This window comes from Trichosurus vulpecula, chromosome 8, assembly GCF_011100635.1.
Source record: "Trichosurus vulpecula isolate mTriVul1 chromosome 8, mTriVul1.pri, whole genome shotgun sequence".
Lineage (NCBI taxonomy): Eukaryota > Metazoa > Chordata > Mammalia > Diprotodontia > Phalangeridae > Trichosurus > Trichosurus vulpecula.
The window spans coordinates 113,043,255-113,067,083 of NC_050580.1; the positions used below are offsets into that span (position 1 = coordinate 113,043,255).

Below are 23,829 nucleotides of genomic sequence, written 5' to 3' on the forward strand. Positions count from 1 at the left end.
GGGTGAGGCAGGTCTAGCACACACTACAACTCTGCCCATCAACCTGTATTTCCAACTGGTCAGGCTTACACGACTTCCTCCATGGGCTCGAAGGATATTTAGTATTTGCTTTGTATTACCACTCACAGAGCTACGTGCTTCTTGTTAAATTCTACTGGATAGGCTTGTCTAGCCTGACCAGGCCTCCCCTCTAGCATCAACCTTGACTTTACATACACATTTAGAAAGTCACAAATCCAGAAAGAGTATCACCTAATTACTGCCATATTCTTGGCTGTTGGGCTTCCTGCACAATTAACCGAAGACTACTGGAGGCCAGGCTGTGCTGAAATTGTAGAAAATTAAAGTGGAGATGGGGTGTAAAAGGGGAGGAAGGGTATGACCCACAGGCCCCCCCCTACAGATTTACACAGCCCCACTATGCCTCTCAGCTCCTTCTAGGCCCCAGAAAGCATGGAGGGAGGAAAGCCCAATGGCACATCTAAGGACTTTAGACCAAGGCAGAGGCTGAGGCTTATGCTGAAGCTCTCATACTGGGGAAGGATAAGGTGATTCATCTTTGTGAACCTAAAAGATTCTCGGTCAGGTGAAGGTTGGAACAGATGGCCTCTGAGATGTCACTGAGATTTTGTGAAAAGAAGCTCCACTGAGAAGAAAGGTAATTCAGATCAACTTTACTCTGGAAATTAGCAAACCTAGATGATCTGGAACCATTTTTTAGGTCAGGGCCTGCCTCCAGGGCTCATTTTTATCTGCCTATGTGATCCTGAAACCCATCGAAGTCTTCCTTCAGGTAAGGGCAGAGCCAAGGCCTGATCATCAGGAACCTTTGTTGAAATGACCCGAGACCTCAAACTAGGAAGTCTGCAGATGAGGTGTCTGGTTACTGGGTCTTACAGTCCCCGTTCTGACCATTAGCTGTCTTCAGCTTCTTCAGCTCTTTCTGCAACTCTTCCTCTGCATCCAGGACCTCCTTTGGCTTTTGGTACTGGGGGTGAAAGGGATAAATTGGGACAAGAAGTGAGAGCCCTCTTCACCCTTCCTAGATAATGACCCCACAGTTGCTTCCCATTCCCACAACGATACACATGTTGCCACTCCCCCCACCTGACCCCGCCCCATCCCACATAGAGTACTCCATACTCCCCTCAAACTATGCCCTACTCATCATATCCCCAGATCAGAAAAGCAGCAGGAATCTTTGTATGAGGGAAGGAAGGGGGAGAGAATAATGGATACTGAAGGTGGGTCTTACGGTGATGATCAGGGTGCAGTTGGCATAGGCAAAGTTCAATGCAGAGCTGTTCAGAGGAAGTTGGTATCGGTCCATGTCAGGAATGGAGAACTTCTTGTAGTACCTGTTAGATGTTGACATAGAAACCAAGCCCTTGTGAGAGAGAGGATATGGCCCACTTTGGACTTAGGTGTCCTGTGCCCCTATCCAGCTTTAGATCAGGGCAGAGTGGTGGCCAGGAGGCTCTTGCCCAGGTGCTCCTTTCTGGAAGGAAAGTGGTAAAAAGAAGGTAAAGGTAGTAGAACCAGGCATAGCCAAATGACTGTAACTGTGGCATTCTAGACATAACCACAGTGGGCAGCCTACAAGTTAATGGGGTCCTTTGGGGAGTTCAAAGGGACAGGCTACAAATCCTTTCAACATCTGAATTCCCCGACAAACCCCCCTCCCCCTCCGCCCCCAAACAAGCAAATCCCATCTTAAATAACAGCTGCAGTTCCTTAGAATCCATCCTACTTGGGAATCACTGCTCCATCTCTTCTCCCCAGCCATCACATAAGAGATCTCCAGTGCTAGACAGAACGTTAGATGTGGAGCCAAAAGGTCTAGGCTTGAATGCCCATGTGACTTTAGAAAAATTAAGTCACCTTCACTCTGGGTCTTCACATTCCTAACCTATAACCCAGAGATGATACCTAGGTAAAAGGCTGGGCAATGAGGCTATAACTATATTATGCAAACAGGTCAGCATCAACAGCTGTTTTCATCATATTACTCTGTACTCTTGGCAGCAGGGCCTCTCAGGTCTATGTCTGACTCTACTATTTCTATAAAGCAAGAGAAGCAAAAGCAAGAATAAAAAAAAAACATTTTCAAAAGGATTATTTTCACACCCAAATGGCCCCCTCTGGGGACAGTGTATAATGGTCCAGTAACTCACTTTGGAATCCCTGACTCCAAGGAGCCCGTTACCTGAACCCTAAACTCCCCTCAAAAAATTAGTCTTCAGATAGTTCTGCCTAATCCTCAACAAGAACGGGCCATATCTACTCAGTCACCGGGTTATTCATTATCCCTGGGGAAAGCTAACCTAGGGACGTCACTCAGAGGGTGCTCATTGATAACTGTGAGGCTATTTTCACTGACGGGGACACTGAGGTTCTCTTGAGGGCTAGTGACTCACCCAAGGTCACACCCTGAGTAAGTATCAGAATAGTTCTCTCTAAAGCAGACATTTGAGATCATCTAGCCCACCGATGTGATTTTATAGAAAACAAGCAGGGGTGAGGTAAAGAAATGTGCCCAAGGTGACACAGCCCAGATCTCATTCTCAGTCCAGTGCATGTTATTAATAAGTTCAGTCAATACGCATTTATTAAGCACCAACTGTGCCGGGCACTGTACAAAGCACCGGGGATACAAAGACAGGCAAAAGACCATTTACTCTCATGGGAGGAGGTAACACGAAAAAAACTATGTATAAACAAGATACATACAAGATAAATTGGAGATAATCAACAGAAGAAAGTCTTCTCGAAAGTGGGAATTTCACCTGGGACTTGAAAGAAGCCAGGAGGCAGAAATGAGGGATGAGTATTCCAGGTACAGGGGGTGGGGGGGTGGGATGGGGGGAAGGATAGCCACTGAAAAAGCCTGCAGATGGAGTGCCTTTTTCGAAGGACAGAAAGGAGGCATACATAGTAATTAAAGCTATGCAAAGTGATTACTTGTGGTATCTCATTTGATCCACTAAACCTTCGACTCACTTCCTGGTAATGGGAGCACCTTGGTGGTCACCTGCCCTAACCTCTACCAAGCTGGTCATCTAAAAGTCCCTTCCTAGTAGACCTGACCTGGCTGCCAGAGCCTGGAATGCCGAGGTGGGGAGGGACAGGTGCTGGAGAGAGGTGCTTTGTTGCTTTCCCAGAGGCCCTCAGGAGCACTCTGCAGGTAGAAACCTGTGGGGGTGGGGGGGTGAGGAGGGCATGTGGATTCAGGCTGGGGGTGGGGAAGCTGTCTCTCTAAGGGAGCACTTCAAAGGCCTTGATGACCAGGTACATTTGGCTACAATTGCTCTACTTTTCCCTTCCCCCCATCCGGGTTGGGTCAGGGGAGGATCCCTGGCCTTCTCCTCCCCAGGGCTCTCCCTTACCCGACTGGAGGAACGAGAGAGGAAGTGTGTTTACTTAAAGGCTGACAGTTCAAAAGGAGAGGAACAAGGGATGTTCCTTTCCTCTGCAAACCAGCTTTGAGGCACTAATGGCACAAAACCTTTAGTTTATTTTCCAAAGCTCTGCCCTAGAGAAAGCCGATCCATCCGCCTGCCCGCAGGGGTAAAATGCGGGCCTCCTCTGCTCTCCCCAGCTCTTCCTAGCCTCTGCCTGGGGCTACAGGGTCACCGGGCTGGGCCTCGGAAAGGTGGCAGACACCGATAATAGGGAAGTGTCAAAGGTTAAACAGCAGAGATTAGATGAACACAAAGACTTGTTAAGGAAGTGTTAACTTCTTACCAACAGACACAAAAAAGCAGTACACAGAAAAGGGAGGCTAAGACCCAGAGAAACATGCACAGTCCCGAGGGCTGGAGTGACTGGTGTGAAGGCAGGGCTGCTTCTTGCTTTGCCCTCTGCCACAGGAGGCCCCAGCACTAAGGGAACGCCTCTGTCAAGAATGCCACTCACTGTGGCATGACAGTCTTGCCCTGTGCCTCATGGGGACAGTGAGCTTGGAAAATGGGAATGAAGAGACAGGAGAGGTTAGGGCTTACTTTGGAAGCTTAGTCTCCTAAGTCAGTTCAACAACCGAAGTACTAAATATATGCAAGACCCTAGTATGTGCTGGGAATTTGGTGCCACTTAGCTTTCCGGCCAACCAGGCATTGGGAAGTCAATGGCACTTGATACTGGGCAAGGTAATGGGCTCTTCTGTCGGGAGTCTTCCAACTGCTCTATCAGATTCCTTGCACTCGGAGCTCACCCAGAGGATCTCAGAAGAACTGCATTTGACTTTCTAATCAGCAATTATACTAGGATTTGCTTCAAACGAGGGCCTACTGTATTATCAGACAAGCCTAACTTTAGGCAATTTCCCCAGAGTCCTGCCTGCCACCATAAGTTCCCGGGTTCCAGGTCCCATGACTTCTGGCTCTGGCACACAAAGTCTTTTTGGTTATTATGGGGTAAGTGAAGTGGGCCTATTTAGGTTTGGGCTATTTAGTGGCCCCTGCACATGGCACCTGCGGGAAAGACCTGAGCATTACCACAACACTGGGTACTGCCAGATTTGAATGTTACAACTAGGTCTATACATGCACACTTCCAACTGCTGTCTTCTTCAAATTCTGTTTCACCCTTTCCTTTTCACCTTAAAGTCCAATAGCCGAAGAAGGAGAGCTGGAATGAGGCTAGGGAAGTGTGGGGTGTTGTAAAGTGCAGGGAGCCCCAGAGAGGGAAGTAATGGCTCACACACGTCAGGCTTGATGATTTCCATCTTGGGTTGCCAGGCAGGGAGAGTGGTGATAAGGAGTGGGGCTCCCACCATAACCTTCATACAGGGATCCCTACAATGTCACTACTAAGGAGACCTCAGACCCCAGAGACCCTAAAAGAACCCTGGTCTGAATAAGGTAAAATGGAAAAAGAGCCAATCTCAGAGTCAGGACACCTAGGTTCTAATTCTGGCTCTTCCACCAGCTTGCTGTATGACCATGGGCAAGTCATTAACCCTCTCTGAGCTCCTGTTTCCCTCCTCTGTGACAGAAGTAGGTTGTATCTTAGAACTTCAAGAGTTCCCTTATGAGTCTGTGAAAGGCACTACCCCCTCCCTAGTCTACCCCCCAACTCACTAGGCTAAAGTTCAACAACACTAGGAGCCATTAACAAAATAGGCTAGAGAAGACAGATTCACCGACCTCTTGTATACACACATATGCCTGTTTATAAACAGTCCTGTGTATTCAGATTCTTTTCTATACAACTTTCCCACATTCATATGCCACTCATCTGACACATATTCTTAACTATACACACTCATTTGCCCAGACACCTATTTATGCACACAGAGGTTCGTTCATACATATTGCCCACAAGTATGGAATCACTGAGACTCTGAAAACAAACAAACAAAACATGTTTGGGTCTGAGGCCAGTTGTTGGGGGAGGCAGAAGCCATCAAGAGAGGCCTGAATATTACTGAAATTCCATTTCTCCTGCACCACACATGCCAGAGCTTTACTCTTTCCAATTAATCTTTCCTATTATAATACACTAATTAAGAAAAGAAAATAACACTTACTAGCTGTGTGACCTTGGGCAAGTCACTTGACCCCAATTGCCCTGTCTTCCCCCCCTGCAAAAAAAAAAAAGAAAAGAAAAGAAAAGAAAATGGCCTGGTTGTATACCATGATATATCAATGCAAATGAAAATACTAAAAGGAAGCTGAACCTTTAATGGAAAAACCAATGAAGATCTCAGTGAAGAAATAATGAAACATACCTCCTTTCCTCTTGGCAGAATAGTGGGGGAGTACTAGGTCAGGATACTGAACATATTATCAACTGTGATCACTGTATTGGGTATTTTTATGCACACAGAGAACTAGAGAATTTGAGAGCTGAAAGGGACCCAAGCAATAATCTAATTGGATCCATGCTGGAAAAAGTCCCCACTAGAACATGACAAGCGGGGGTGGCCAAAGGAGGCCCCTCCTCCACTTTTGGGCAGCTCTCACTAGTAATTTTTCTTCACAGCCATCCTAAGTTTGCCCCTGCCACTACTGTTATTGGTTCTGCCATATGGGGCCAAACCTTACCAGTTTAATCTGTCTTCCACAGTACAGCCTCTCACATGCTCCACCCACATTCCACCTGACACTGTGCCCTCTAGAATGCCTACTCCATAGGTAACAAACTGGCTTTCATTCTCAACCTTTTCCTTTCTTTCTCCCTTCATCTTCTCAAGCTCACTGAGACTCAGCTCCCCACAGATGGCACAGATTCTCTAGCTGTCACCTCTAACACGGGGAGGGGGCCAGAATATGCCTTGTCCCCCATCATCACTTCCAGGTTCCTTCTCTGTCACCTTAACTCAGCACCTCTCCTACTCTGAGATTCATTCAATCCATATTTGTCACCCATCAAGATTCTGGTGGCAGTTTTCTACCAACCTCCAGAATACTTTCTTTCCTTCCTCAATGCAGTGAGTGCCTGGCTTAATCTTTTTTCCTCAGTTCCTGCCCTCATAATAAGGGACTTGGACGCACATACTGCTAAGCCCTCACACACCCTAACCTTGTTTCTCAGCTTATTCACTTCCCATGACCTAGCCCTTCTCTTCTACAGTATTCACAGAGGTGACCTCCCCATCACCCCATCCAATCCTGCAGCCACACCTCTTTCTCAGGGCATCACCCCTGAGTGGCCACACTCCTTTCCTCGTCCTGACCCCTCGGTGAGCCAGCTCAGCTCTACATTTTTCTCTTCCCCTGCATCTCTTGCCCTCTCACCCTACTGAAGATCTTGCTCCGCCAAGCATCAGCCTTGGCTTACTTCCACTACCTGCTACTTTTGATGCTACCCACACGACTGAAAATAAGGAAAATCTCAAAACCACACTGCCTGGGTCCTCTACAGATTTATGTTACGTAATCTCAACTGGGCCCTCACTCTGGCGAGGTAATAATTTCACTTTACTATCCTACTTACTACCACAGCGGCTTTTCAAAGACTTTTTATCCTCCTTAAATTTCCCATGGCTCCCTCTGCCTCCACACTCTCAGCTGAGAACCTTGCTTTGCATTTCACTGGAAAATTGAGGACATTCTCCAAGAGCACTCTCTTTTCCCCTCCTCATCTCAGATGCCCTCCATCCCCTTCTCCTCCTTCATTCCTGTCTTCCATGAAGAGGTGGCCCTTTCCCTTCCAAGGGTAATTCCTCTACATGTACAAGTGATGCCATTCCAGCAGATCACCCCCTCTATTGTCCCTACCGTCTCATTCATCTTTAATCTCTTCCTGTCTACAAACACGCTCATCCTACGGACACACTTATGTCTCATCCATCCTTCATTTGATCCCTCCATCCCTGCTAGCTGTCCTGTATCTCTTCTCCCCTTTGTAGCTGAATGCCTTGCACCTTTAACCAATGCCTCCATTTCCTTTCCTCTCCCCTTTTCCTTACCTTTGCAGTCTGCCTTCTCATCTCATAATTTCACTGAACTGCTCTCCAAAGTTAATGATCTCTTAATTGCCAGATCTAACAGGCCCTTCTTTCTTATGCTCCTTGACCTCTCTTCAGCCTTAGACACTTCTGACTATCTTCTTCTCCTGTATAGTCCCTGGGTTTTCATGCCACTGCTTTCTCTCAGCTTTCCTCTCTGGCCACTCTCAGTGGCAGTCCCCTAAGGCTCTGTCCTGGCTCCTCTTTTTTTCTCCCTCTATACTATTGCATGTAATGATCTCACCAGCTCTCATATTCAGCTCTCATCTCTAGGCAGATAATTCTCAGATCTGCTTTTCTGCCCTAATGTCCCTCCTGACTCCTAGTTTTGCATTTCCATCTGCCTGCTGGACACCACAAACTGGCTGTCTCATGGGCATCTTAAACTCAGTATGTCCAGAGCTGAATCCTTACCTTTTTCTTTCCCCTCAAACCCTCCCCTCTCCCTAATTGTCCTAGTACAGTCAAGGGTCCCACTACCATCCCTGTCACCCAGGCTCTCAGACCAGAGGTCACCCTTGCCTCCTCACTCTTTACCTCTACACATCCAATCATTTGTCATTGCTCTCTTCACAATGTCTCTCTGTACGTCCCTTCTCTTCTCTGGCATCATCACCATGCTCCTAGATTTCTGCAATAGTTTGCTGGTTGGTCTCCCCATCCCAGGCTTCTGCCCACTCTAGTCTATTCTCCACTTAGCTGTCAAACTGATTTTCCTCAAGCACAAATCTGACCCTGACACTAGCTATCAACACCAGGATCGAATACAAAATCCTTTGTTTGGCTTTTAAAGCCTTCTACAACCTGTCCCCTTCCTACCTGCCAGTTTTCTCCACACTTTATATTCCCTCTCTCCATACTCTATAATCTACTGACACTAACTTGCTTCTTTCCTCATACAGGACACTCCATCTCCAAACTCCGGCCATTTTCACTGGCTGACCCCAAGCTTGTAAGCCTCTCCTTCCTCATCTCTGCTTCCTAGCTTCCCTAGCTTTCTTCAAGTTTCAGGGTAAAGTCTCAAAATCTACAAGGAGCCTTTCCTGGGCCTCCTTAAATCTAGTGCCCTTTCTCTATTAATTACCTCACAATTTGTCTTTTCTATATCTTGTCTGTACGTAGTAGATGTTGTGTTGTCTCTCCCATTAGGCTGTGAGGTTCCTTGAGTGCAGGGACTTGTCTTTTGCCATTTTTTCTATCTCTAGCACTTAGCAGAGAACATGACACTTAGTAGGTGCTTTACAAATGCTTGTTGATTCGACAAATTTGAAGTCAGCTCTCCTGTCCTTCCTGAGTCTCTTCTCCAGGTTAAACATCTCCAGTTCCTTTAATAGATCCTCACAGGACATGAATTTGAGATACTTCACTTTCTTGGCTGTCTTCTCTGGATACTCCCCAGTTAATAACATCCTTTTTAAACTATTATATGACAAAATGAACACAAATACTCCAAGTATTATCTGACTGGGGCAGAATACAGAGGGACTATTTACCTCCTTTCTGGAAGCTCATACTCGGTGTATAAGAAAAAACAGAGTAATGTAGCAGAAAGAGCAATTGACTTAAAATCTGAGGATGGGGGCTCAGATCCTCGTCCTTTCACTTATCAGCTTTGCAACAGCCTTTGTGGGCCTCAATGTCCTCATCTGGGAATGAAGGGGTTGGACTGGATGGTCTAGGAGGTGTGGGGAAAGAGCCACAGTGCTGGCTCCAACTCCAGCTACACCATGCATTTCCTCAGTGACCCTGGGCAGGTCACTTCACCCGTTTGACCTGAGGGACACCAGTCCAGCTCTCACTTGCCTCACCAGACTGAAAGAGTCAAATGAAGCATTAGCTGTAAGGCTGTTTTGAAAAAGCAAACAATTACATGTTTACCATGAACTCCCCCATAAGCAATAAGGAGTAAATACATAGCAAGCATCATTCCAAGAGCAGGATGAATCTAGAAGCTTCTGCATGTCATGTCTAGTGTCTGCGCTGCTGGAATCCCTCTTGGTGCCCAGAGAGGACCCCTAGTCAAAGGCTGGGGGACCCCCATTAAGGATGACCTGCCCTGCAGGCCTGAGGTGTCTCCCTTCACTGTTTCTCATCCAAATCGGGCTAATTCTACATCTAGGCTTGGCCGCTGACAATCTTCTCCAGCTCCGGCCGATCTAGGCCAATGAGTGGAGCTCCTTCTGGCCAAGAGCGCCACCTATGGCTGGGCCTGCTGTAGACGCAGGCTCAACAGTATTTTTTTTTTTTTGGGTAAACAGTTTTCTTTCCCCAGTAATCACATTTCTGCTTTATATCTGTATTCGACAGTGACCTCTGGGGGAGAAAAAGGAGGCAGCAGCTGGCTTCAGGAATTGCTCTGCAGCAAATGCCAGTGCTTTCAGAAGCACTTTGGTTCCCATGTTAGAATTAGGGCCTTCCACACCAGGGAATACTCACTGAAGAGCAGAGTTTGTTTTCCTAAAAGCAATTTCTGTGTTGTCTGGAATTGCTAAATTCCACTTCAAGCACAGACTCCTGTTAATGATGAGAATAATAACAGGAATAAACTGCCTTTTATCTGAGGACTTCAAAGTGCTTTATAAACACAAGCCCCTTATTATTATGACTTTGTATTTATAGACAGGGCTAACCACTGGGGCCACTGGCTGCATGTGCAGCAATAACCCTGAAATTAATTCATTAATCTCCTTATGCCCTAGTGTGGCAGGTAACTGGCCATCCTTGGCCTGCTGAGGTAAAGGCAGGGAAGAGAGAGGCATCGGGCAATGTAAGGAGAGGAGGAGGCCGGGGCATGGGTGGGATCCTGTCCCTGACCACAGGCATATGCCTTTCCCATGAGGCATATAGATGGAGATATAGCAAAAGGTGGGGAACCTGTAGCCTTGAGGCCACATGTGACCCTCTAGGTCCTCAGGCAGGTTCCTTTGACTGAATCCTTTTAGATTTGTCCTGTGAAGTTTGGATTCAGTCAAAGGGCTGAATTTGAGGACCTAGAGGGCCACAGAGGCCACAGCTTCCCCACCCTTATAACTAGACTATCCTCTCTTCTCAAATCCCATGCCTCCTTGTGCTAGCAATGATCACATCTTGCCACAGACTAATCCAGAACTACTCCCATCAGCTCTCCCTGTTGGTCATACTCACCCGGTGCTAACAGAGCAGGAAGAAGTCACAAAAAGCCATCCTTAAGAAACCCTCACAAGGTTCTATCATCCCCTATCTCTCTTCTTCTTCTCAGTTAAACCCCTTGAAAATTCCATCTACACTCAGTGTAGTATCTCTCCCCTCACTCCCTTCTAAGCCCTCTGCAGTCTGGCTTCTGACCTCATCATTCAACTGAAACTGTCCTTTCCAAAGTTATCGATGACTTCTTAATCGCAAGACCTCTCTGTCCTCATCTTCCTTGACCTCTCTGCACTATCTGGAACTGTTGGCCACATTTTCTACCTGACTACTTTCTCTCTTCTAGTTTTTCCTCTGTTCTCTGTTGGGCTTCTCCTCCTACCTGTCTGACCAGCCATTCTCAGTCTCTTTTGCTGTACCTTCATCCACATTGTGCCCATTAAGCTCCAAAGGTTCTGCTCTGGGCCCTCTTTTTTTCTTCCCCTTTTTCTTCTCTTTATTATCTCCCTTGGTGACCTCATCAGTTCCCATGGGTTCAATGATCATCTCTATGCTGATGATTCCCAGGTCAATCGATATATCTAACCCTGTGTCACCAAATGCCTACTGGATATTTTGAAGTGGACTGCTATAGGCACCTCAAACTCAACACGTCTAATATAGAACCCATTACCTTTCCCCTCTCCCACAGTTCCTTATCTCTGCCAAGGGTACCACTGTACTTTCAGACACCCAAGTTCAGAACATTGGTGTCATCCTCAATTCCTCACTCACCTCATATGTCTAGTCACCAGCCAAATTTTGCCATTTTGGCTTTCACAATCTCATATACACATACATATATAGACATACATATATATGTATACACACACACACACACATACACCCTCTTCACTGCTCATACTGCTGAACTCTAGTTCAGGCTCTCATCACTTCTTGCCCAGACTAAATACAATAGCTTTTTAATCTCTCCCCACTCCAACCTCCCTTCCACACAGATGCCAAAGTGATTTTCCTAAAGCATAGGTCTAACCTCCCCCCTACCCACTTCAGTGGCTCCCTGTTATGGCCAGGATCCAACATAGAATCCTGTGTTTAACACTAAAAGCTCCTCACAATCTGGCCCCCTTCTATTCTTCCAGTCTCCTTATGCCTGACTCCCCTCTGTGCACTCTATGGACTGGCCACATTGGTCTGTTTGCTGAGACCCCATGTCTTGTCTCTGTGCCTTTGCACTTTCCCTGTTTTCATACTCAGAATACTCTCCTTCCCCACCCCTGCCTCTTAGTCTTCTAGTCTCCCTCCAGACTCTGCTTAAATTCCACCTTTTGCAGGCCTTTCCCAGCCTATCCCTGCCCCTGGCTGCTTGAGCCTTCCCCTATAAAGTTATCTTCCACTTACTCCGCATATATCTTGTGTATACCGATTTATATAAATTGTCTCTTCCATTAGAATATAAGCTCCCTGAAGGCAAGGACTCTCTTTGCCTCTAGTCCTTGCCAAGGACAACTGACTACCAAAAGTTCTGCCCAACGAGGTGGCTCCTCAGTTTTGAGGGGAACCAGGTTCTCCACTCTCCAGACCAGCCCAGCACTGGTCAGACTTGTCATAAACTATTGCTATTGACAGATGTAACATCCTGGGATCATATAAGAAGCCAAAACTATGGCTATACGTAGCACCAAAAGTCTAGGGACAACAGACCAGCAGTCAAGACCAATTTCTCTATAAGCAGCTTGCCAAGCAACACTGTCCAGGAAGCCAAAGGTTTTTATTACAGTTTCAAGACTATGATGGGATTTGGGTTTGTCAAATCAAAGGATACAGATTTAGAGCTGGAGGTGACCCTGCAGGTCAAAAAGTCCAATTTCCTTGTTTTACAGAAGGTGAAAGAGACCCTGGACAGTGAAATGGCTTGTCTAAGGTCACATGAGCAGTTAAACGGCAGCACCATGGCTTGGACCCAAATCCTCTGACTAAATGCAATCCTTTACATCCCTTACAATCCTTTATCACACTGCCTCCCATCCTCCCTCCTCAAAGATTTTAGTCCTTCTTCCTCCCAACTGAGGGCAGTAGCTGCTCATTAAGGCCATACATACGCACTGAACTCCAACCCGGCTCTCCTTCCTGCCTGCCTGCCTGCCCTCCACTCATCATGCAACTTACTTTTTGTTAGTGGTCCGGACAATAAGGCAGCGCTCATTCTGGTCCACAGAGACACTGTAGACATCCTTAGGGTAGGGAAGATTACGAATCCGCCACTGAAAGCTCATTTTTGTGTCCTTCCGCACGAAGACAGGCTGAAGAGAACAATCCAATTCATGATGTGTTCCAAACATGGGGAGAGAAAATTATAGCTCCAAATCTCCCCGCTTCTAGCACCCCAGGGAGATGCCCTTCACCCAACCTCTTCTGCCCCTGATATTAATGTTGCCAAAATCATAGTCCAAAGCCCCTGTCTCAAAAAGACAAACTACCCAATTCTGATAGGAATACCTTTATCCTGTCCCTATTAAAAACCTGGTCGGAGACGTACATTAGAACTGCTCTCCTTGATGAGCTCTGACCCCAGGACTCCACCTGCAGGGGCTGTTGGCTCTCCCACTTCTGTCTGCCATGGGCTCACAGCTCCCAGAGCATTCTTTACCCGCCACTTTCTAACTGCAAAGAAAAGAAAGCAATTGAGTCATCAGAAAAGGGTCCGATCCTCAACCTAAAATGATAACTCTGCTGCTGAAGGAGTCTAGAAGTGGCAGGCTAAGCCTTTAGAATTCACCGTTACTGACCCTACGGAAATCCCTCAACCTAAGTAAATTTCACTTTAGGAAATCAAACTTTGCTTTGTAGGAAAGGCAATCCTCCTCAGGGTCTTCCCTAGACCAGTATGTGTAGGAATAGTAGACACGCTGCTTCTCAGAAGACAAAGTGACAATAATTCACACAACAGTGACAGCAGTAAAGGAAGAGATGTGAGGACTACAAAAGCAATCTGGAGCCAAATGCTGTCAGGCCAGCTACACACCTCCACAGCCCCTGGGGACATCGCTGTAGGACAAGAAAATCATCAAACGTCAAAGCTACACATGACCTTAGCGATCATCTGGTCATCATGATAGAAAGGCAGCGTGGTATCAAAGAAAGACTCGTTCTGGGATAAGAACTCATTATTTGACAAAAACTGCTGGGAAATCTAGAAAACAATATGGCAGAAACCAAGTGCAGAACAACATCTCACACTGTATACCAAGATAAAGTCAAAATGGGTACACGAAGTAGATATAGAGGGTGATACCATAAGCAAATTGGAGAACAAGGAAGTTTACCTGTCAGATCTATGCAGAAGGGAAGAATTTATGAACAAAGAATAGAGAACATTACAAGATATAAAATGGATAATTTTGATTATGTAAATTAAAACGTTTTTACACAAATAAAACCAATTCAACTAAGATTAGAAGGAAGGCAAAAAGCTGGGAAAGAATTTTCATAGCAAGTGTCTCTGATAAAGGCCTCATTCTAAAATATATAGAGAACTGAGTCAAATTTATAAAGAATACAAATCACTCTCCAATTGATAAATGGACAAAGGATATGAAAAGGAAGTTTTCAGCCAAAGAAATCAAAGCTATCTATAGTCACACAAAAAATACTCTAAATCACTACTGATTATAGAAATGCAAACTAAAGCAGCTCTGAGGACCCACCTCATATCTATCAGAATGGCTAACAGGACAGAAAAGGACAAATGTTGGAGAGGATATGGGAAAACTGGGACACTAATGCACTGCTGGTGAACTTGTGAGCTGGTCCAACCATTCTGGAGAGCAATTTGGAGCTAGGTCGAAAGGGCAATCAAACCGTGCATACCCTTTGATCCAGCAATACCACTTCGAGGTCTGTATCCCGAAGAGATCATAAAAAAGGGAAAAGGACACACATGTACAAAAATATTTATAGCAGCTCTTTTTGTGGTGGCTAAGAATTGGAAATTGAGGGGATGTTCATCAGTTGGGGAATGGATGAACAAATCGTGGCATATGAATGTAATGGAATACTACTGTGCTATGAGAAATGAGGAGCAGGTGATTTCAGAAAAACCTGGAAAGACTTACATGAACTGAAGCAAAGTGTAATGAGCAGAACCAGGAGAACACTGTACACAGTAACAGCAACATTAACTTTGCTCTCCTCAGCAATACTATGATCCAAGACAATTTCAAGAGACTCATGATGAAAAATTCTATTCACATCCATAGAAACTGAATGTAGATCGAAGCATACTATTTCCACTTTAGTTTTTCATGTTTTTTTCCCTTTTGTTCTATTTCTTCTTTCACAACATGACTAATATGGAAATGTCTTACATGATTGCACATATGTGACCTATATCAAACTGCTTACTGTCTGTCTTAGGGAGGTGGGAGGGAGAAAATTTGGAATTCAAAATTTTATTAAAAATGACTTTAAATTACCTTTACATGTAATTGGAAAAAATAAGATACTATTTAAAAAAAGAAAAAAAGAGAAAGACTTGTTATTGGAGGACCCGAGTTCAAATCCAAGTTCAGCTCACTCACTCCCTGTGAGACCTCAGATACGTCACTTAACCTCTTTGTGCCTCAGTTTCCTCACCTGTAAAATAAGATTACTTGACCTCTGGTGTCCCTTCTCACTCTAAATCTATGGTCCTATAAGCTGATCCAATCTAAATCCCTCATTTTGTAAATGAAGAAGCTGAAATCTCATCTTTCGACTTCTTTTCTCCTCTCAATCAAACCTCATAATAAACTACTCCTAACTCAAAGTAAGATTATAAAGAATAACTAAAGCCTAGAGAGGTTAAATGACTTGCCCATGGTCATTAGACATTGGCAAAGTTGCAATCAGAACGCTGATTTCTTGACCTTGAGTTTTCAAGAAAAAGTTATATTCACTACACTGCTAAATAAAGTAGGGAAGTGTACTTGATAATCAGTTCCATCACAATTTTTTAAATTTAAAAGAAAACAATTTTGGCATTGAGATGGTCATCGTCTGGAAAATAACAACTCAATAGGGGACATTTCCTGACAATGCTAGAAAGAGTCAATGCTACTGTAATTATGAGCTATGTTAGACAGTCAGTCTCATAGTGCATTGCAACCTGGGATTTCCCTCCTGTGCTACACAGCACCCTGGTCTCTTCAATATTGACCCAAAAGCTATTTGTGACTGGAACTCTGAGTTCTGAGTGGCTTCCCTTGTCTCTTTCCCAAACAAGCCTTTTTCACCAAAAGAATAAAAGCTATTGCTACAAATCAGTAGGACATCACTCCACTCCCTCTCTCCAGCGACAATAAGATCTAGGGATGAAAAGTCCTCATCCTCTCCATGAATATGTGTGCACATATAGACACTTTATCTTCCCATCCCTTTGCCCCTCTTTATTCCTAAATTCAAGGACAGTTTCCACAGCAATAAAAGAATGTTTTCCACCTGCTGTCACCCTGATTTGATTATATGTTAAAGCCAAACCAGTGTGCTCAAGGCTGCTCCCCAGCAAAGGAAAGGCCAGTCCTTGGAAAGGGAGACTTTCAATGAACCTCAAAGAGTCTGAGCAGAAAGATGCAAGTGATTTAGAGCCAGGGGTGGGTGGGTGAGTGAGGGGGAGTGGGGTGTCCAGATCTTTCTCTAGAGTAGGCATCTAAAGGATTAAACTGACTGCTGGTGGCTTCACCATTCAGGTGGGCTAGAAAGTGGCAGTCCCCAAAGTTCCAAGGCCTGGCCCATTTCCAATGTGAATAATTACATTTCACGTTCTTAAATACTCCCTGCAGCGTAAACTGGAGACCGGATTCTTCTTTTGCTGTATGACTATTAAACAGCTGCCACATCCTGTCCTGAGAAGGCTCAACTGAAGCGCATGGGTCATTTATAAAGTTGGTGAAGTGCTTGGGGTTGAAGACACTCAAAATTCTCCACAGACTGCCTGGGCTGGTTAGGTTGGTGGTCAGATACCAAGGCAGAATAAGCCAATAAATGAATGCAATCAAGCACAAAGGGCGCTCCTACAGTTAGGCCCTCTTTGTGGATTTCTGATCTTTGTGACGTGGATATTCATTTTTCCCTCAGTAAATAAAGACCTCTTACATTTCTGGGGAGTGGGAGGTGGGAGGGGCAGGAGTGAAAGGGAAAGGAGGGTAGAAATCAATATAAAGATTCTTAATACAAACTTTCTCTCAGGCAAACACCATCAATTACTTTCTGGCATTTCTGCTAGAAAACTAGCCTGGCTTATTAACAAGTCTGCATAGGAAGCTGAAGAGAAGAGGGAAGGTCTCATTGACCATCATGGCACCTACTCTCCGTATTGAATTTCACTGGCTGTGTGAACCAGTGTCACCCTACCTCCTGAGTTTATTTAGATTTTCAAGCTGAAAGGCAACAAACAGGGCCCTGGGAGGGCAGGGAGGTGGTTTGACCTTGAGTAACTAAGAGGCAGTCTCAGCTGCTCTGGGATTGGCCAGAGACCTGAGCGGGGCCCTGTGCAGCTACAAAACTGCTATGAGGACTTTGGGGGCTGGAAGGGACGGAGAGGAAAACACGAAGTACAAGGAACAGGCGGGGTGGGGGGGGGGGTCTAAGCATCAAGAACACCCAGACTCAAATCCACTTGATTTCCCAATGACCTTCTGGATAAGCTTTACTCTCCTGACTCTGGTTCTCCTCTTCTGCTTTGAGAAGTAGGAGTCTGGGTACTGACTCCTTTCACTACCTTCCAGAGTGAGTAGTGATACATGATAGGCCTAAAATTCTATGGCTTAACAGACCCTGAATTGGGCTGTATTTTCATCTCATGTCCAAGTAAAGCAGGAACCTGGGATCTCTATATTTGCTGCTGTTACAGTTTCTTGATTTGCTCCACATGGAGGAGACAGAAGGCAAGAGCTGGAGCTGGGAGAGTGGTATGGAGACTGGCCTGGTAGCGGGCAGGTCACGTGACCTTTCACTTTCATATGTTCTCTCCAGTTAGGCATTCCAAGGCTATCACCCCTAGGGAGTGCTATAAATTACAATGCATTGTGAGGATATTACTACTGTGTTGGTTTCCACTGAACTGGTGTCACATGCTAAACGCATCAAGATTTTTAATAGCAGCAGACTAAACCAATTGGGACTAGAGCCCAAGCTGTTCATAATAAGGAGGGAGCCACACTTTGTGCTTGGTCTGAACATGCGCAGAACACATGCTTTAAGACTGAAGAATAGAACACAAGTCAGTTTAATCCACTGTGTGACTCAGGACATTTATGAGCTGTCAGAAAAGGGAAAAGAAATTCCCCATCCAATACTGGCTGTCGATCAGACCCAGGAAGAAAATAACCCATCCCGTGGTTCCATCACTGGTCTTAGCATTTTCAGATAGAACTTAATAAAGGGACTGATATCAGAAACAAACTGCCAACTCCCAATGCTGACAGGCTCAGTCTCTAGGTCAAACACTGACAGCACAGGAACGCCAGGATTCAAGACACTGGTTAATATGGATATGCATGCCCAGAAGAGAAACTGGATAAATCAAATAATCCCCAGAAATCAGATCATTAGACTGTATTCATCAGCCTGTTCTTGGAGAGGAGAAGGTAGAGAAATTATGCTTACTTGGTGAAAATGAGAAGCTACATAGTCATTGCTCTTCCCTGGAAGTAAAGGCACCACAGGAGAGTCAGAGCTTTCCTGAGTTTGTCTTTGATATGATAGCCATTCCTAAGCTGGTTATCTTAATGGGACTGTCTAAGGTTTGGTTTTCAGACCAGGGTTTAATAGGAAAATGAAAGATCCTGGCTGCCCCTTTCCAAAAGCTCCCTTTGGCTTTCTCTAAGATGGAGCTTGTACCCTGCTCTGACCCTAGGTACCATTTTGCTTAAGAACAGGTTACTCTGGAGTTCTGGGGGAAATGCTGGTAAGCTTGCCCCAACAGCTTCAGTCTCTTCCAGGAGAACCTGATTCTGAGATCCTCCTCAGAACCAAGGGAGAAGCTGATTCCATGATTTCCACAAGTCCTATCTGCTCACTCTGCCTAGGTGAGATCCTTTCACTTACCTAGTAGTTCACTGGTTTTTACATCATACTCTTCAGCCATCTCCTTTCCATCAGGGAAGAGGTAGTGTACTTTCCTCCTTCCTAAAGAAAAAGCATACAAAGAACTGTATATAAAAGCCTCCCCTGCTGGGTGACTCCCACCAGATGGGCTGTTAAAGGCACCTACAAATGCCCCTCCCTGGGGCTGTCCTGCTACCAAGTTATACTTAGCATTCCTTCAGAGACTTGCTTTAAGACTCATTCAACTTCTTCAAGAAGACTTTCCCGACTAATTGCTAGTGCCTTCCCTGGAAATTATTTTATATTTATAATCATATATCCAGAGCTGGAAGGGACTTCAGAGGCCACACATTCCAATGCCCTTCCCCCACCTCTTTTAACAGATGGAGAAACTGGGACCCAGGGAGATGAAGGGACTTGTCCAGGTCCCATAGGAAGTGAGCCAGCTCCTCTGGCTCCATGCTGTCAAAGGCAGCATGGAATGGCAAACAGAGAGCTGGCCCTGAAACCAGACAGATCTGGGCTCCAGTTCCAGGCTGTGTGATCCTGGGAAAGTCCTTGACCTGCCACGTTCCAGCCGATGCTCTGACTCTTAAGTCCCAGATCCAGCTGGGGTGGCAATTCCCTATGCTAATTCCTGCCTTACTCTACCTCTCCTCTGCATTTGCCTAGAGTGTCTAGTTAATTGCTATCAACAGTTAAGTTGACCATAGGGTAGCTTTGTGATTTTTTCCCCTTTGTTTTTTCTAGTTTGCATATATGTTTAGTCTTTCCAGCTAGATTCCAAGTTCCATGAGGACAGGCTATGTCTTCTCTTTCACATTCTCTTCCCCCAGGAGCCCACAGCAGGCATCAAATGAATGCTTGCTGAGTAAGTATCTTAAGCTTCTCTGACTACTATCATTCAATCCCCTCAATTCTCCCCACCTGCCATATAGCACGATAAGAAACAGAGCAGGAAGGGACCATAGAAATCACCCAGCCCAACCATTTCAGTTTTATAGGTTCAATTCAATTCCACAAATATCCTTCAAACCTCTACCATGCGCTAAGCACTGTACAAAGCACAGTAGATACAAAACCAAAAAACTAAGAGTCTCTACCCTAAATTCTACCGGGGGAATAGAACATGTGCACAAACAAGTTTAATACAAGCTCATCTGGAGGAGACAAAACACTCACAACTCTGAGGTTCAGGAAAGGCTTCACAGAGGAAGTAGCATAAGAGCCTTCAACAGATAGAAGGATTTTGACACTCAAAAAACAAACACTAAAAATACAAAGAAACAACAGAAACAGTCCCTGCCCAGAAGGAGTTTACATTTTAAAAGGGGAGACAACATAAGCATGGGTCACTACATAGAAGATAAATACAAAGTAGATGGGAGGTAGTCTTAGAGGAAAAGTCTTAAAAGAAGAAAGGGATTGTGCAAAGAGGAGAGCATTCCAGACATGAGCAACACCTCATTCAGGAGCTGGAGAATTCATTGTGTAAGAAACAGTGAGTAGTCTGGTACAGCTGACCCACAAGGTACGTAAAGTAGTAAAGTTAAAAAACTAGGAAGAGAGAACGGGGAGAAGCTATGAAGTGCTTTAAAGGTCAAACAGGAGTTTCTACTTGATCCTAGAGATAGTAGGAAAAAATTAGAATCTATTGAGGGGAAAAGAGTGGCATGGTCAGACCTGGGCCGCTATGGGGAAGATAGACTGGAGCTGTCAGGGAGAGGAAGATCTGAGGCAGAAAGCCCAATTAGAAAGCTATTGAGGGAAGGGGAAGGAGGGGGAGAAAACTTAAAACTCAAAAGCTTATGGAAGTGAATGTTGAAAACTAAATATAAATAAATAATTTTTTTAAAAAAAGAAAGCTTTTGTGACAGTTTGGGAGAGAGGTGATGAGGACCTCAACTAGGGCGGTAAACTTATAAATGAAGAAATGGGGACAGATATAATAGATGTAGAAAAATTTAGAAATAAAAGATTTGGGCATATTTGGGCAAGCAATTCTATTTTGGATATACTGAGTTTGAAATATCTATAAGACATCCAATTGGAAATGTTCAATAGGCAGCTGGTGATGGAAGGTTGGCGCTCAGGAGAAAGACCAGGAATGGATAAATAAATCTGGGAATCATCTAAATAGAGATGAAAATTGAACCGTGGGAGCTGATGAGATCATCAAGTGAGAGTTTAGAGAAAAGAGAGAAGAGGGCCCAGACAGAGCCGTGGGAGACAACCACAGTTAGTGGCTGACATGGATGAAGATCCAACAAAGGAGACTAAGAATTAATAGTAAGACAGGAAGCAGGAGAACCAAGAGAGAGCAAAGTAAAGAAAACCCAGAGAAGAGAAAGTATCCAGGAAAAGATAGTCAATAGTGTCAAATGCTGCAAAGAGGTCAAGAAGAATTTGAAGACTGAGATTAAAAAAAAACCAAAACTTGGCACTTAGCAGATCTGTAAAGAGAGAAGTTTTAGTTGAATGATCAGATCAGAAGCCAAATTCAAGAAAAGCTTAGAAATGAATGAGAGAAGACATGGAGGTACTAAGTGTAGACTTTTCAAGGAATTTAGTTGAGAAAGGGAGGAGAGATATGGGAAGATAGTAGACAGATATGATAAAAGTGTGCATTCCAAATGGATGGCATGATTGGTGTGAATGCACTGAGTAGGGAGATGGAGTGTCAAGTTCAGGAAAACAGCTTTTAGTATAATTTGGCTGGAATGTAGTGTGTGTGAGTGTGTGTGTGTGTGTGTGTGTGTAGACTCAAGTGAAATAAAGCTAGAAAGGCCGTTTGGAGTTAAGATTATGAAGGGCCTTGAACTTAAGCTAAGACATTTTATTCATTTTTAGAGGCAAGAGAAACCAGGGAGTAACAGACCTTGACAGATGCTTTACAAAAGGGGTTCTGAATGTGGGTATCACAATAACTGCATTTCAATAGAATTGGTTTCCTTTGCAATTGTATGTATTTTATTTTATGCATTTAAAAACACTATTCTGAGAAGGAATGTACTACACAGGAAAGTTTATTAAGTATCTTTGCCTTGTCAAAATTACTGTGGCAGCTATGTACAGGGTAGAGAATGGAAATAAGAAGCCTAACTTGGAGACTATTCATTACAATGGTCCAGGTTAAAGTTAGACATGAGCCTGTATGAAGGTGGTGGCTATGTGCGGCAAAAGGAGATAGATGAAAGAGATGTTGTAGAGGTAAAATTGACAAGATTCTGCAAATGACTGGATATGGGACGTGGAAGGAGAGGAAGGAGTCAAGAATGAGAGCCCACAGAAACCATTAACAAACTAAAGTTACGAGGAGAAATAGAAACAGGAATGTCTGGAAGAGATGTTCTGGAGGAGGATAAATTAAATTCTGGGCATGCTGCATATGCCGACAGGACCTCCAGGAAGACATCAAACAGGCAGTTAAGAGATGTGGGACTGTAAAGAGAGAGAGACTGGAGCGGGATTTGGGAATTGTTTATAGGCAGATGACAACTGATCCGAGGGTCTACAGAAGTTAAATGACTTGTCCAAGGTCACAGTAGTAAACAGCAGAGCCCAGCATCTAACTCAGGTCTTCTGACTCCAAATGTACTGTGCACTGAGGGATATAGTGCCTGGGTCTTTTCCTCTGCCCCTCTACCACATTCCTCTGGAGGACATACCACTGGAAACTAATCCTCACTATATACCAAGGGGTATATAATGCCATAGGGGTATATAGCTGCCATGGGGCAGCTCGTAAAGATAGTATTCTGTCTATTCTTTCCCTGCAGAAAGCACAGAGGGAACACACCCACCCTAAGCCTGTAGGCCACCTCCATCCTAACTCCCTCTGCCATCATAAAAGGAAGGAATCATGTAAATCTAAACTGAAAGGAGTCTTGGAGACCATTTGATTCAGCCCCCCTTCATTTCATAGACGATGAAATTAAGACCAAAAAAAGTGAGTTGACCAAGTTGGCATGGTTAATCGGTAGCAACGCCATCGAGTATTTTAACAGTCAAACTTCAGTTTCTAAGTACGGACTGGGTCAGGGTACCGGGCATTACTTTCTAAGTGAAGAAAAACGCCTGCTTTCAGCCCACCCCTTGGCTCCCCAAATGCAACGGTGTAGGCATAACACATGAAGGATGGTTCTAGAAGGTGGTTTAGAACCACCCAGAACCAGCAGCTCTAAGTTTCAGACGGCATGCACACAGAGATAGGCGTGTAACCTCTGGGTTTTCCCTGGTAAGAGAAAGTCTGAAATTCTGGGCTGACTACAGCTAGAGAGCAGCCCCTCAAAGAACCAAAAGCCCTTTTTTTGGCCACCAGTCTGAGCATCCTCCCGAGACCTCTGTGGCAATGCGGACAAGCGACCACCAAACTGGAGGTAGTGGACGTCCCCACAGACCCTCTTGTCCTGTTCCTTGGGGAGCCCAGAGGAGGGGAAGGAGAAGCAGCAAGGACGGGCTCCCCCGGGCCTCTCCTTGGCCCGCATCTCTTTCCTGGGGTGCTTGGAGCACAGACTTGGGTGTAGGGCTGGTGGCCATCTAGTCCACCCCCTTATGTCAGAGAGAAGGAAACGCACGCCCAGAGGGACTGGGCAGCTCTGTGGTCACCCAGACAGTAAGTGGCATTAGTGGTCAGGACTTGAACCCCTGTCTTCTGGACCTCGAATCCCTGCCTGACTCCCTGACCGACCGTAAGCTCCTCGAGAGCATGGCAGTGTGACCCGTGGGCAGCGCCCGCAGCAGCCTCCCCGACGCTGATCAAGCCGGGGCCGGGAGTCCCAGCCAACCCCAGGTGCCCGGCCCCTTCCCCCGCCGCACCCCGCCGGCCTGGCCCTCTCCCCGGCCGGGAAACGGAGGCCCGGGGGAGGAGGCGAGGAGCAGAACCGCCCTCCCGGGGGGTTTGGGGCCGGCTCCCGTCCTGGCTCTGGACCCCGACCGCGGTGGGGACGGCGGGGAGCGAGAGCCCAGGCCGCGGGGAATCTGCGGGGCTGTTCCCGTGTTACCGTCCTGCAACAGGGCCGTCTTCTCCGCCGCTCCCAGTCTCGCCAGCCAGGCCAGCATCGCCATCTTCACTTCGCAGACGTGCGCGACCCGGCGCTGCCATGGCAACCGCCGCCGCAGGGCCGCTTCCGGGTGACCCGGAAGACGTCCTGCCAAGTGGCGGGGGTGGG

At 45.6% G+C, this 23,829-nt stretch overlaps 1 protein-coding gene across 1 annotated transcript; it reads right to left on the minus strand.

Annotated features, from left to right (window-relative positions):
* Positions 1-654: 654 nt before the first annotated feature.
* Positions 655-23,768, minus strand: DPCD (deleted in primary ciliary dyskinesia homolog (mouse)). The gene is made up of 6 exons (XM_036736116.1): positions 23,662-23,768; positions 18,659-18,739; positions 13,113-13,237; positions 12,743-12,876; positions 1,256-1,358; positions 655-988 (listed from the first exon to the last, which is right to left on the minus strand). Exons 1-6 carry the CDS (start codon positions 23,723-23,725, stop codon positions 884-886), a joined length of 612 nt encoding a protein of 203 aa, XP_036592011.1. The 5' UTR covers positions 23,726-23,768; the 3' UTR covers positions 655-883.
* Between the last annotated feature and the right edge of the window lie 61 nt (positions 23,769-23,829).

Bases quoted from the DNA above. Each gene is read 5' to 3' on its own strand.
- DPCD (XM_036736116.1), bottom strand. From the start codon at position 23,725: ATGGCGATGCTGGCCTGGCTGGCGAGACTGGGAGCGGCGGAGAAGACG. The intron at 1,359-12,742 runs GTAAGTTGCATG...AACATCTAACAG, and splicing joins GTCCGGACCACTAACAAAAA to GTACTACAAGAAGTTCTCCA. The intron at 989-1,255 runs GTAAGACCCACC...TTTCACCCCCAG, and splicing joins ACTGCACCCTGATCATCACC to TACCAAAAGCCAAAGGAGGT.